The 14,478-nt window shown below is 42.3% G+C and overlaps 1 protein-coding gene across 2 annotated transcripts in view; it reads left to right on the forward strand.

Annotated features, from left to right (window-relative positions):
- The window catches only part of PIGG (phosphatidylinositol glycan anchor biosynthesis class G (EMM blood group)), a 66,731-nt gene that overhangs the window by 25,122 nt on the left and 27,131 nt on the right, over positions 1 to 14,478 (forward strand). For both annotated transcript variants that reach the window (XM_079959427.1, XM_079959425.1), the window contains 3 exons: positions 872 to 1,326; positions 4,246 to 4,437; positions 12,259 to 12,568. In XM_079959427.1, the coding sequence (XP_079815553.1) occupies positions 872 to 1,326; positions 4,246 to 4,437; positions 12,259 to 12,568 (957 nt within the window). The remainder of the gene's footprint in view (positions 1 to 871; positions 1,327 to 4,245; positions 4,438 to 12,258; positions 12,569 to 14,478) is intronic.

Here is a 14,478-nt window from a genome sequence, read left to right on the forward strand (position 1 = left end):
CCTTTATTTTACTTGACTGCACTTTTCCAGAGTGGTTTTGTTTTTTGTAGAGCTAAGCCAGTGTTTCTCCAACTTGGGACTACAACTCCCATCATCCCTAGCTAGTCAGGAATGATAGGAGTTGTAGTCCAACAACCACTGGGGACCCAAATTTGAGAAACACTGAGTTAAGTGAACTTCAGCTTGCTAAAAAAGGGTACACTCAAGGATTTCTGAAGAGCTATCCTTAAACCGGGTTACTCTGCAGCAATTAACATATAAAATAGCCATTTCCGAGGTAGCCTTGCCTGGCGGCTTCTTAGGAAATAAACCCATAGCTTTAGTATGAGTAATGTAATAACCAGCGGATCAATATTATTCTTGCTGCAGCTGCGAAGCTAAATGAACAACTGTAGATGGTTGGTTTTTTTCCCTTGCATTGCAACACGCTGGGAAATGGGTAGATTTAAAGAGATCAGAGAAACGGCTCGCTACTTACCTCCTTTAGAATTTTCTGATTGCGAAAAGATTTTCTATTTTTAGTTCCACATCGAGGCACTTCATACTCAGTCGCGTGGCTAGAGAGACAATGTGAACTTTACATGGTAATGCCGGTTATTCAGAGAGGAGCCTTGCGCACTCCTTGAAAGAGAACGCGCAGCCGTTTCAAAGGCACAATTAACCGAATGTTGACAGCAACTCTGAATTACGCTGAAATTAACCTTGTTTTGGGCTAGGAATGTAGGAGAATTACATAAAACGTAACAAAAATACCGTTGTCGTTGAAGAAGCCAATGTATGCAATTTCATATGCCGGCGGGCTCTAATGATGCGTTGGATTCTTTCCAGATTATATCGCCAACACATTTTTCTCCCCCCCCCCTCTTCACAGAATCCAGCTGCCGCTACTTCCAGCTGGTCTGAATTTGACGTGCTTATCCTGGCAGGCACCGTTGGCCATGTGTCAAGTCTGGGCGCCAGCAGCTTCATTGAAGAGGAGCACCAAACTTGGTACTTCCTCGTCAGTACCCTCTGCCTCGCCCTCTGCCAGGAGACCTGCAGGCACTATTTCTTGGCTAAAGACTGCGATCTTCAGCTTCCCTCTTCAGTCAAAGCAAGCCCTGAAGAAGTCAAAGGAGCCCACCGCCATAGGGATGATGTTGCCTACCTGCAGGACGCCCCCAGAACGGGCAAGGCTGCCAACTGCGAGAGCACGAGGGGCTCAGAGAAGTGGATGGCGTTGGCCACTCCATGGGTTGTCCTCGTTTGCTGCCGTCTGCTTCGCTCGCTAAATCAGACTGGGGTTCAGTGGGCTCACAAGCCAGATTTTGGCCACTGGTTGACAAGGCGCGTATTTGAATTGCTCTGTATTTGTTTTTGGCAGGATGGGTGATGAATTAAGGCTTGTACATGGCAATTCACCTGCAGGGAGGTGTAGAATGGCTGGGGAAACCCCAACAGATAGGCAGGGTATAAAATTATTATTATTATTATTATTATTATTATTATTATTATTATTATTTAGGGAAGCATAACAAAAGGTCTTTCTTTTGGGCCACAAGCTACTGATTCTTTATGGATCTTGCAGCTTTATTAGCTGGTATTTGTAATCGTTTGTGTTTCATGCCATGCCTTGGAAGGTTTGCTCATATTTTCTTGTTAACCTCCAGAACAGTGGAACGTAGGTCAGCCATCTACCCTGCTTCACTCGAAGGCTCTGAAAAGTTTACACAGTTTTTGAAAATTTGGCAGTGGAGTGTTCTTCCTCCGTTCACTTTCGCTCTTCCAGGGAGGAAGATGGCAACCCCATAGTTTTCTGGGTTAATGACAATTCAGAGGGAGAAAGATGGGAATGTACCATTTGGAATATGGCTGGAGGTTCCCTTACCTCTGAAGCCACGGAGCAACAGACTTTGGCTCTGGATTACTGTTAGTTCATCCCACCCCTCTATCCTGCACTCTACAGACCACTTTGGAAATTGCTGCGGGTTTTGTCTGACCACCCGAAATGCTTTTGTTCTACAAATCAAGGCACAGGTTCACCACCGGCGTCACAATCAGAACAAGCACAATCTTATGAAAATCCTGGCGCCTAGGCCAGGGTGGTGCCAGCCTGCTCATGGTCAAAGCAGCCTCTACGCCAGTCTCTATAGCGGTTCTCAACCTGTGGGTCCCCAGATGTTGTTGCACTACAACTCCCATCATCCCTGAGCTCTGCCCTTGCTAGCTAGGGATGATGGGAGTTGTAGTTCAACACCATCTGGGGACCCACAGGTTGAGAAAGGCTGCTCTAGAATGAATGAGTGGGTGAAGTTCAGGGCCTAGCAACGGCTAGTCCAACAACAGCTGAGGACCCCAAATTTGAGAAACACTGGGCCAGGCTAGTCTTCCCCATGACTTTTCTTTCTATCTCCAGTTAGCCAATGGGGTGCTGAGCCTGAATAGTGTGGTGTATTACTTAAGGCCGCTAAAGGAGTTCACGACAGAGGCCAGATTTGAACTGGCGGCTTCCTGGTTCACTGTTTAATCATGCTGCTGCTCTAGCTCTGCTTGGTAGTTAGATTTATAGAATTGTAGAGTTCGAAGCAACCCAAAGGATCATCTAGTCCAGTGTTTCCCAAACTTTGATTGCCAGCTGTTTTTTGAACTACAGTTCCCATCATCCCTGACCATGGGTCCTACTAGCTAGGGATGATGGGAGTTGTAGTCCAAAAACCTCTGGAGATCAAGTTTGGGAAACCCTGATCTAGTTCAGCCCCCTGCAGTGCAGTTGTATCTATTTGATGCTTTGCAAAAGACTGGAACAATCTTCCTTTGCATCTGCTTGCTTTTTTTAAAAAAAGAAAGTTTCCTTTTGCATCTAGGAAATAGTTACCTGCTCTTGGGTGGAAAAATGATGCTTTCTGAGATAATTTACCAATCCTTAACTACAGACTTCTTTCCAACGGACTTGCTTGGCCTGTGAAAGAAGATTTTTAAAGCAAGCCTAAAAGTGAAGGCTTAAGTGTCAGCTGCCGTTGTGTAGCAGCCCACCCTAAATCTGCAGTGAAGCTGCCTTATACCGAGTCCGGCCATTGGTTTACACAACCTCACTCTGGCTCTCCAGGTTTTTGGGCAAGGTCTATTCCAGCCTTACCTAGAGACACCAGGATTGGGACCTTCTGAATGTCACGGAGATGTTCTATCACTGAGCTATGACACTTCCTTGTTATATTCATGTGCAAAAATAAGGTAGGGGGGAGGAAGGTGCCAGGCACCCAGAATGAATGCCATGGCATAAATAGCTCTCTGTGCTCCGTGCTAAAAATATAGCGAAAACTCTGCTCCAAGGCAATCGAAATTCTCTGGTGCAAAAAAAAAAAAAAAAAAAAAGCTGAATTGTGTCCCCTGTATAAACTAGGCAAGTTTGTGAGATTTCTCTAGTTTTGCATAACACTGTGCTTGATACTATTTTAATTTATTTATTTTTGCATTGGATATTCTGCTTCCGCTAATTGTGATGAGGGGCAAGGAGCTGGAACTCGTGACTTCTGAAATTTCACCAGGTGTTGGCACTGCACTTTGAAGAATATATTTGCAACCCTAATGGCTAGAAAGCTGCTCTTTTGCTGGAGCAGGGATTGGGGGGGGGGGGAGGAGAGCAAAGCCCTTTTACAAATGGTGCTTGGAACATTTGACTGTCCCAAGCCCAATTCCAGTTTTCTCAGGGTAGTAAAATTGTCCCCAAGCAGATCCACGTGTATGATATCAGAAGAAATGTATTAAGGCTGCAATCCTGAACCCACTTACCTGTGTGTAAACCCTATTGAGTTTAGTAGGGCTTACTTCTGAGTAAACATGGTTAGGTTTGTGCTGTAATTCTTCTTTGGATTACCTTTTGTTGGGAAAACCCCCAATGGGGCAATAAATCCCAATAATTTACACTGGCTGGGGCAAATACATCTAGTTATAATTAGCTGTATCTGTATCTATGGTTTAGGATAGGGAAAATTCCTCTGCTGTAATCAAGAGGCAATTCCATTTTTTAATAATAAAAAGTGTCTGGAACAATGTGACAAAATGAAGTAATATGCAATTTAGACAAAAGCATATATATCAGGGTATGAGATTTGCTGTTTTTAGGTTGAAACTAGTTAACTCTTTAGCCTCCTTCCCAATAAACAACTTTAATACAGGTCCAACCAACCAGCAATTTCAAAAAATGAACTTGCAGTAGCTGAATCTGTTAAAATGGATCTAATTGAAATTATTCTTGTGTTTTTGCAGTTCTGAACATAAAGCTGAACTTTCTCTCGTGGCATCTGTATCTCTAGTTATGATTTTTATTCTTGTGCAGCGGAGATGTTCTCTGGTTTCAAAAATAGCAATGGCACTTGGACTCTTGGGAGTGTACAGTTACCGGGCAGCCATTGGAAATGTGGAATTTCCATGGCAACGAGACAGCAAAGATATTTCAAAGTAAGTTCATTAGCAGCTATGTAAATGTACTTAACACTGCAAGGTCTAAAAGGAAATGTTATACGAGCGAGCGGTGTGTTGGTTTGGGCATGAGCCTTAAGAGCTGCTGCAGGTTGCCAGGGACCATTGCAAAATGGGAAGCCTCTGTAAGACTCTTCTGCCTTGGTCAGACCACAACTGCAATACTGTGTCCAGTTCTGGGCACCGCAATTTAAGAAGGAAATTGACAAGCTGGAATGTGTGCAGAAGAGGGTGACCAAGATGATCAAGGGTCTGGAAACCAGGCCTTATGAGCAGTAATTGAGGAACTTGGGTATGTTTAGAGTAGATGTTGTTTAGTCGTTTAGTCGTGTCCGACTCTTTGTGACCCCATGGACCAGAGCACGCCAGGCACTCCTGTCTTCCACAGCCTCCCGCAGTTTTGTCAAACTCATGCTGGTAGCTTCAAGAACACTGTCCAACCATCTCGTCCTCTGTTGTCCCCTTCTCCTTCTGCCCTCCATCTTTCCCAACATCAGGGTCTTTTCCAGGGAGTCTTCTCTTCTCATGAGGTGGCCAAAGTATTGGAGCCTCAGCTTCAGGATCTGTCCTTCCAGTGAGCACTCAGGGCTGATTTCCTTAGGAATGGAGAGGTTTGATCTTCTTGCAGTCCATGGGACTCTCAAGAGTCTCCTCCAGCACCATAATTCAAAAGCATCAATTCTTTGGCGATCAGCCTTCTTTGTGGTCCAGCTCTCACTTCCATACATCAGATAGCCATCTTCAAATATCTCAAGGGCTGTCACATGGAAGATGGAGCTAAGTTTGTTTTCTCCTGCTCTGGAGGCTAGGAGTCGAACCAATGGCTTCATGTTACAAGGAAGGAGTAAACATCAGGCGCCTTCCAACTCTACAATTCTGTGATTCTATAATGCACTGTGGTGATGAGGAGGCACCTAGTCAGCTTGGAGATACATGGTTGGCTCATTGCAGGCGACCAGCTGAGTGTTAAACGACAACACGAGGGATACTTGGGGATCAGTTTGACAGCAAGGTTCCGCAAATCTCTCCGTTTCCTAGTTGCAGCCACCTGCTCTTTCACAAATGTCTTTGAGGGCTTCTAAGTCGGAAGCATGATCCGCTGAACTTTCAAAGCTGCAGGTTCCGTGTGTGACTCTTCCTCCCTTAAAGCTGATGGCTTAATATCGCCATTACAGTGTGAAGAGCAGTTTAGAGGCATGTGATCTGAGGCTTCTGAAGTACAACAGCTCTTTTTTTAAAATGCATCTTTAACTGGGTTGATATATTATAATCATTTTGTACTGTTATTTAAAATTGTCTAGTGTTTTTTATATATATACACACTACACACACACACACACACACACATATATATATACATACATATACACACACGCATATTTATACACACACACATATATGTACACACACACATATTTATACATATATATATATATATATATATACATACATACATACATACATACATACATACAGTGGTACCTCAGGTTACATACGCTTCAGGTTACAGACGCTTCAGGTTACAGACACTTCAGGTTACAGACTCCGCTAACCCAGAAATAGTGCTTCAGGTTAAGAACTTTGCTTCAGGATGAGAACAGAAATCGTGCTCTAGTGGCCAGTAGCAGCGGGAGGCCCCATTAGCTAAAGTGGTGCTCCAGGTTAAGAACAGTTTCAGGTTAAGAACGGACCTCCGGAACGAATTGAGTACTTAACCCGAGGTACCACTGTGTATACACACACACACACACACACACACACACACACACAATAAATTGTATGCCTCCTTGACTGGACTACACCCCAAAAGTTGGCCTATAAATAAGTTCATTAAAAATACAGCAAGAAACTTCTGCTTCTGAACGTCAATGAGAACACTCATTTTAATAGCTAGAAATCTCGAGAGTGTTTGTAGCTACATGTACGAACTAGAACACTAGGATGCATTCCTGTAACTTTTAAGGAGAGGTGGTTGAATTGATGTTTCCCCTGCAACTAATTGGTGGTCTCTTCATTTATGAAGCAAGTAAGGTTTTTAAAAGTAGCTTGGACTTGTGGTTTGTGGAGGTCCTTGTCTCTGATGACACGGCCAAATGTAGCCTTTCCTCATCCCCAGTAAGTCATTTTCACCAGTTGCATGTACAGCATTTCCCTGTCCTTTTGCCTGATTTTGCTTGATTCATAAAACCAGCAGAGTTGTGCTCAGGTTGTTTGTGGGCAAGACAGGTGGGGTTTGGACAAAGGGAAGAATATGGGTACACAAAGGTGTGAAGACCTGGGAGTTGGGTGGGTGAGTGTTATTTGGGTACATGCCATTTTCCCTCCGAATTTTATATTCAGTTGGGGGAATACTGAAAAGGAATCACTATAAAATACTTTCTCTTTTGAAATGAATAAGATGCTTTTTTAAGACAAGGTTTTACTTGCTTTAAAATGTATACTATGAAGAGTTTTATGTAAAATGATCTACAACAACATTAGAAAGTGATGATTTCTGTGTTTGCTGTAATGACATATACACCCCTCAAATATAATACAGTCATACCTTGGAAGTCGAACGGAATCCGTTCTGGAAGTCCGTTTCAACTTCCAAAATGTTCGAAAACCAAATTGTGGAAGCTCCTGCAGACCATCAGAAGCCATGGAAGCCCCGTCAGACATTTGGGTTCCAAAAGAACATTCACAATCTGGAACAATCACTTCTGGGTTTGCGGCATTCGGGAGCCAAAAGGTCCAAGTTCCAGGGCATTCGGGATTCAAGGTACGACTGTGCTGCAAAAGTTTAACTATCTAAATATGCAGCAAGTCATCAACATTATGACTGTGTGAGACCATTCTTCCAAACAGTACACTTTCTTTTGTTAATAACAAAATTTCTACTTTCTGTTTTCAACATTTATTTTCCCCAACTTATTATCATTATGATTATTTATTAAATTTATTAAATCCATAGATCTCAGGGCATTCAGCTTATCAGATGACAAACGCTTAAGATACGTGTACTTAAGGTACCGTAGGGCAAAGCACTTTGCAGCTTTCTCTAGTATTTGATCATATATTAGTAATTTTGCTTCTACAGAACAGAGGCATACTTTTTGAGTCTGCAATTCTTTGTGTGCTTATCATGGGAGAACTTCCCTAAACAGAATGGATTTTACTTCCTAACAAGCATGCTTAGGACTGCTTTGTGAATTTCATAAACCCAGCAAACGGTATACTTTATAAATAATGCATTTTATACTGATAAAGCCATAAAATAAAGGTAGGGTTTATGTGAATGTTAAATATTGCATATATTTCAGTTCCTCTCCCAAACTTGTTTTGGCAGGGATGGGTGAAGAAGAGAGAGAAACCAATAGGTCCTTTTAAAAAAATAATGACTTCAACATTTTCAGAAAGTTTAAGTCTCTGTTATGTAAGATTTGCAGCATATTGATATAATAGGTATTCAGCGCTGATAATAGAAAGTGGAACTCATTTAGCTGTTTAATTTAGGATTGTATCCAATATTAGTCATACTCTGAGTAAACTCATAAAAATAGGCCAATTAATTCCAGTTGGTCTACTCTGAGTAGGACTTAGTTGGATGCAACCCTTCATTTAAATGACACATTTGTTTATATGGATTGATTTACTAGTGGCATAGTTTACTTTAACTTTTTGGTGGATGTTTTTCTTTCTTTCTTGAAACAGAACAGAAACGTTATAACTGCTTCAATTGAAACCAGAGGGTATTTTTTAATGCAATTAGGGTAGTGAATAACTTCTTTTTGAAATGCCTACCAAAAACCTTCTTCTGACAGCTTAAGTGCAATCAGCATTTTAATTCCAATTATCATAGACTGAAATATAATGTTGTTTTTTTAAAAAAATCTCTTATCATAGAATTGTACAGTTGGAAAGGGACCCTTTTGTAATTTGCTTAAATTGCTGGTCTTTGGTAATACAGTGGTTTTCAAGATCTCTTTAGATAATGCCAGAGAAATGTTATGCTATCAACTGGAGATGTGAAGGTGCCTTAAAGATAATGGCGTTTGCTAACTGAGCAAGGTTCGGGATACACACACACACATACATATACATACATATATACATATACATATACATATACATATATGTATGTATGTATGTATGTATGTATGTATGTATTCCCTACCTGCCCTTCACCACCAACATCCCAGGGGGAATTGCCATAGTATAAAAAGACAATACTAAAATCCGTTAATGCCAACCAACCAACCAAACAAACAAGGAACCTTCCTTTTTAACATGGAGGAAAGCTATTTAGGGGGGAAATAAAAGCAAAAACACTTCCTCCCTTTATTTTTTACCGGCAGGGAGCGCTTTCCAGTTTTTTGTTCACATTCCCTGTTTATTTTGCCTGTTAGCAGCCTCTGCATAATTAGCCGAGCTCTTGAGAGTTTTTGAGAGCAGGAAGTTCTTCTGAAAGAGTTGGTTTGTGTGCTTGCGAGGGGTTAAAGTTGGCTGCAGCCTCAGGCTTCTATCCTTATTTATCAGTGTGTGTGTGTGTGTGTGTGTGTGTGTGTGTGTGTGTTTTAGGAAGGTGGAGGGAGAGAGGAAACAAAGCCTGCAAACTCTTCAAAGTACAGTAGTTGAGCGTCCATTTTGGTGAACATCTGCAGCAAACCCAGAAGTACTGGAACGGGTTACTTCTGGGTTTGCCACATGCGCAGAAGCACAAACTGCTCTGTGTGTGTGTGCGTGTGTGTGCGCAGAGTGTCCCTTTCGTCGAGCGTCTGGGCTCCGGAATGGATCCCGGACACAAAACAAGGTACCACTGTATCTGTAAAGTTCATCTGTGCTTACCCCCGCGAAGCTGTCCAGCTTTTGTTCACCGGTATGTTGCCTTGTTGAAACACGTATCACGAGGTTATTATAATCAGTGTCGGATTTACGTATAAGTTAAACTAGCTATATCTTAGGGACCCACTCTCTTGGGCCCCCCAAAATTTTTTAAAGAAGAAACAAGTCTGGATGTATATTTCCAAAATATAAGATAAAAAACAAATAGAATAGAACCTACATACAGTTAGAGCTTAATAATTATTTCATTATTAATATACTTCTTCTTAATTGCATTTCACTATTAATATCCTTCTTCTTAATTGTATTTCAGTTCAACACTTAATTTGATAAAATACATATTTTGTTGTGTGCAAATGGCTTTATATACCTATTAGGTCCATAAATTACCATATAGCATATATTCAACACAAAAAAACAGCGACAATTTGTTGTTGACAAAGGACAGCTTGACATATAAAGGGCCCCATTACCTTCAGTAGCTTAGGCCCTCATCAAACTTAAATCCAGCCTTGATTATAATACTGGTATGACAATTTATCGCACACCTCTAGTAGCGGACGAGATGCTTTGAATGTTAGCATTACTTCTACTTTCTTTCAGTGTTCAGGTACAGGACGGTGCGCAGGTGAGTTCTGGACACGCCACACTGAGGCGTACCAGGCCTCTTCAGTGCTCTTCATGAATGCAATGGGAGCCTAGGACATGCTGGCAGCTCGATGGCAGATATACAGGTTTCCTCAGCAGATAAGCCAAAGTTTTTCTTGGCAATAAAAAGTTTGAAAGCCCCTGGGTATAATGGGTTTGGCTGCAGCCATCGTTGAAACCGGCGTGTGATTTTAAGTCTAGTTGTTTAAAGCTCTGGCTTCTCTCGCCTTTTCTTGTTCCGATTCCCCAAAACCATTAGAAAGTGCAATTCATCAGGTAATGGTGGTTTACAGAATAACAGGTCCTTTATGCACCCTGGTTGTGTACAAAAATCCAATTCCTGCTGATGTTCAAAAGGCATGTGAATAGTGGAAATCAGCCCGTCAACACCTTCCCCTTATTTTTAGCCCTCCCATCCCTCTTGAGGTATTTGAAGGAGTTCAGCAGGGGTCTGATTGCCTTCAAATTCAACATCCTCCTTCAAAGTGATTTCCAGAGAAAGAAAGGGAGATAAAGGCCCTGTGAGCTTGAGTCAGCTGTTCATTTCTTTGCCTGGGTGCTGGGCGCCAACTCAAATGAAAGACACCACTGAGAACATGGTCTTCGGATGCAGGAATTGTTATTCCATGCACTATGTTTTGGGTTTAACTGCTAAATCACATGTTTTTATATAGATTTGATGCTAAGACTAGTACTCTTTACCTCTAATATTGTTTCTCTGAATTGCTTGTCATTAGCATTCCTTCGGGCGGGGGTCCAGTATCCCAAGATTCTGCTATGAGGGATCCAAACCCCTGGATCCAGCAAGTGTTAAGATATAAGTCAGGCTAGCTTCCTGTTGAGGCGATTGCCTGGGCGATGGTCCATTAAGGGGATCAAAGGAATGGGGCTCTGTGCTTGGTGCAGGTACCTTACCCCAGTTTGTGGGTAGTTGGAAAGACAAAGCTGGGGATGAGAACAAAGAGTTGTCAGTGATGTGAGCTTAGAAGCAAGCAGCAAACTGGGAACTGAGAGAGAGACAGCTGTGGCTTTGGAGGAAGCAAGGCCCTCTTGGGTGCGAATGCTGTGAACCCCTTAAACAATATAACAGAAAGACACCACAGTCTCCACTGTGCCTCATTCCAAAGGAAACCCAGACCCTGGGTAAGTGCCTGGTACCCCTGGAATCTTGCACTGCTCGCTTGGATAGCGGGGTGGCACGCAGCAAATACTTTTTGCACTGTGAGTAGGAATGGTTAGGATCGCACTATAAATTTCTAGTCCTTACCAATGGAGATGTGATGGCAGGTTATGAAATAAGAGGTGAAATGACCCCAAATCTTTTAAACACCCATTCTTTCAAAGTTTGAACAGACTTTGGATGGAGCTGTTGAAACTTTGAAAGAGTGGGTGTTCAAAAGATTTGGGGTTTACTCAGAAAAAATTCCTGCTTAGTTCAGTGTCCATTGTTCTTTGGCAAATGTGCACAGGATTGCAGCATTAGGTTTCGTCATGGGAATAACATCTCCATAACGGGTATAAAGGCTCCAGATTTCCATAGCTGAATAAACGTACAGGGTTATGGTTGAGAGTTGTAGAACAGGAAGTTCTGAGGGCAAATTTTACTCAGCATCCCATCAGGGTTCAAAATCAGCAGGGCGCTAGACACATTTTGTGCCTAGAGATTCTCCATTTGCAAGCACCTCACAGAGTCTGGGTGCCATTTTTTGCACCCGGCTGACACTCAAGGATTACTGAAATGTATGTGCTTTGAAGCATCAAAGTATGTGTTAAGGACAGACAATATATTAAGGAGTTTTAACAATAAAGTGTAGAGCATTTTCAAAACTGAAGTATGCTACTAATATTTTTTATTGTGAACACCAAATTAAACATGTATTAACAATTTCTGTTAAAAATGTGATGTTAAAAATGTGTCACTTATGTGAATTGCATATTAATTCTTGCTTATCAAAATAATAAATAAAAAGTGTTGCTGACTGCCCCACCCCGTGACAACTAGACATTCTGTTTGGGTGCCCACAACCCAGTTCCCAGAAGCCTTTTGGCTCCTAGCTTTTCTATCCCAGTTACTAACACTGTATCCCATGGGGGTACAATCCACCAGGAAGATTTCCACACAGAACTCTTTGATTTATTCCAGTCACTTCTTGTTAATATCTTGTTCCATTGGTAATGACACCCCAAAACCCATTGCCTTACTTTGCTTCCTGGATGGGCCTAATTTGGACTCTTCATTCCTCCAGGAATATTTATTCTAGTTTCAACAGAAGCAGATTTTTGGACCCATCAGATGCTGAATTTGTTCTATCTTTTCTCTCATTTTAGGGGCATAATTGAAGCACGTTTCGTCTATGTCTTCGTTCTTGGCATCGTCTTCACAGGCACCAAAGACTTGCTCAAATCTCAGGTTCTCTCGACAGACGCTAAGACAAAGTTTATAGGATTGTGGGAAATCTACAGTGGGTTGGTCCTGCTGGCTGCGCTCTTACTCAGGCCTCACAACTTGCCCGTGTTGGTCTTCTGTCTTCTCATCCAAGCCATGATGACAAAGTACGTCTGGAAGCCGCTGGAGTTTGATGCAGCTCAGGTTACCATCATGCATTACTGGTTTGGACAAGCATTCTTCTTTTTCCAGGTAAGCGCATATTGTCTTTAGAAGGAACGTACAGTGGTGCCCCGCAAGACGAATGCCTCGCAAGACGGAAAACTCGCTAGACGAAAGAGTTTTCCGTTTTGGAGGTGCTTCGCAAAACGAATTACCTATGGGCTTGCTTCGCAAGACGAAAATATCTTGCGAGTTCCTGCGGGTTTTTTTTCCTCCCCCCCCCTTTTTTCTAAGCCGCTTATCTGCTTATCCGCTAAGCCGATAAGCTGCTAAAAGCCGCTAAAAGCCGCTAAACCGCTAATAGCGCTAATCCGCTAAGCCGTCAATGGGCTTGCTTCGCAAGACGAAAAAACCGCTAGACGAAGAGAATCGCGGAACGGATTCTTTTTGTCTTGCGAGGCACCACTGTACTTCCTCGGTTGTAGCCAGTTTCTTGTTTCAGTTCAGATGCTTGCCTCTTAGGCAATAAACTCTTGACCAGGAACTAGGTCTACATTGAGAATGGAATTTGGACACAGGTTAGCAGGGCCCATTGCTGCAGCTGTTGTTATCTGCACACATGCCATTTCCCTTGTGGGAGTGGTTCAAAGAGTTAAAGAGGCCAGATTCATCTATGGTGCCTCCAGTTGATTACAGTGATACCTCGGGTTAAGTACTTAATTCATTCTGGAGGTCCGTTCTTAACCTGAAACTGTTCTTAACCTGAAGCACCACTTTAGCTAATGGGGCCTCCCGCTGCTGCTGCGCCGCTGTCATGCGATTTCTGTTCTCATCCTGAAGCAAAGTTCTTTACCCGAGGTAATATTTCTGGGTTAGCGGAGTCTATAAGCTGAAGCGTATGTAACCTGAAGCGTATGTAACCCAAGGTACCACTGTATTTCTGTCCAAAAGTGATCTGGGGCCAAGATACTTCAGGGGAGTACTTCCTCCTATCTGCACAATTCTTATGCCCCAGTACACCTCAGTTTTATGTGGTGGTGGACCCTAAGAAATTTGCTTGAGGGAGACCAGAATCATCAGGTTCTTTTCCATCCAGGTCTTTGGCTTGAAAGAAACCCATGTGGTTGTCCTTTTTGGGCTTTCAGGGAGCATTTAAAACCTTCCTCTTCATGTTTTTTGTTTTTGTTTTTAATATTTTAGCAAGCTGATGAATGGTTCATATTTATATTTTGTTTACCACTTAACGCTCATCGGAATTAAATTTTTGTTTTTCATTTGCTGGACCGAAAGGCAGTTTATGGAAATGAATTACTGGGTGTTTTGTGTAGCATTGTGGCAGCCTTGGGTTTCTAGGCAAGTTCTGTTTTCATTCAAAGCATTTAAAAAGACCTCTTGCTTCTAAAGAGACTTAAAGCCACTTACCAAGAAATTTCAGCAATGCCAACAATGGCCAGATCTTGCCAGCTTTAATTCAATTTATGAAAATTCAGATTGAGTCCTTTTCAAAGGTTAATTGTAGTTCTGCTTAAATGCAACCTTCATATGGAAAGCAGAGAAGTGGCATGAAGAATTTCTGTAGTGGCTATTGTACCTTTGTACTACAAAAATGTTTGCCTGTGGAGACTGGCAATTAAGTTTTGAATAACTGAAAGTCCCAAAATACAGATGATCCTCCTTTATAGTGGAGAACATACTAATGTGTATGGAATACATGAAGTGTATGTGGTGTTAGGGGAGGGGTAGTTCCTCTGGTGGAGGACATATTGTGCTCCTTCTGGGATAGTTCTTCCACCTTTGATCCCAACCCTGCACTCACCTTTCACCTGCAGCTGCCAGAAACTGTCAGCATATGACAGCGGCCACACCTTGGGAAATGGCTTTGACCGGCTGGTTAAACCAGATGAGGTTAGCTGATGGGTCTCAAACATTTGATGATTTAGGCATGCAAAGACAGGCCCGGCAGATTGAACAGACTAGACCAAAGGTGTGGGTCTAATGGT

The sequence above is a fragment of the Podarcis cretensis genome (assembly GCF_951804945.1).
Source record: "Podarcis cretensis genome assembly, chromosome: 17".
NCBI lineage: Eukaryota > Metazoa > Chordata > Lepidosauria > Squamata > Lacertidae > Podarcis > Podarcis cretensis.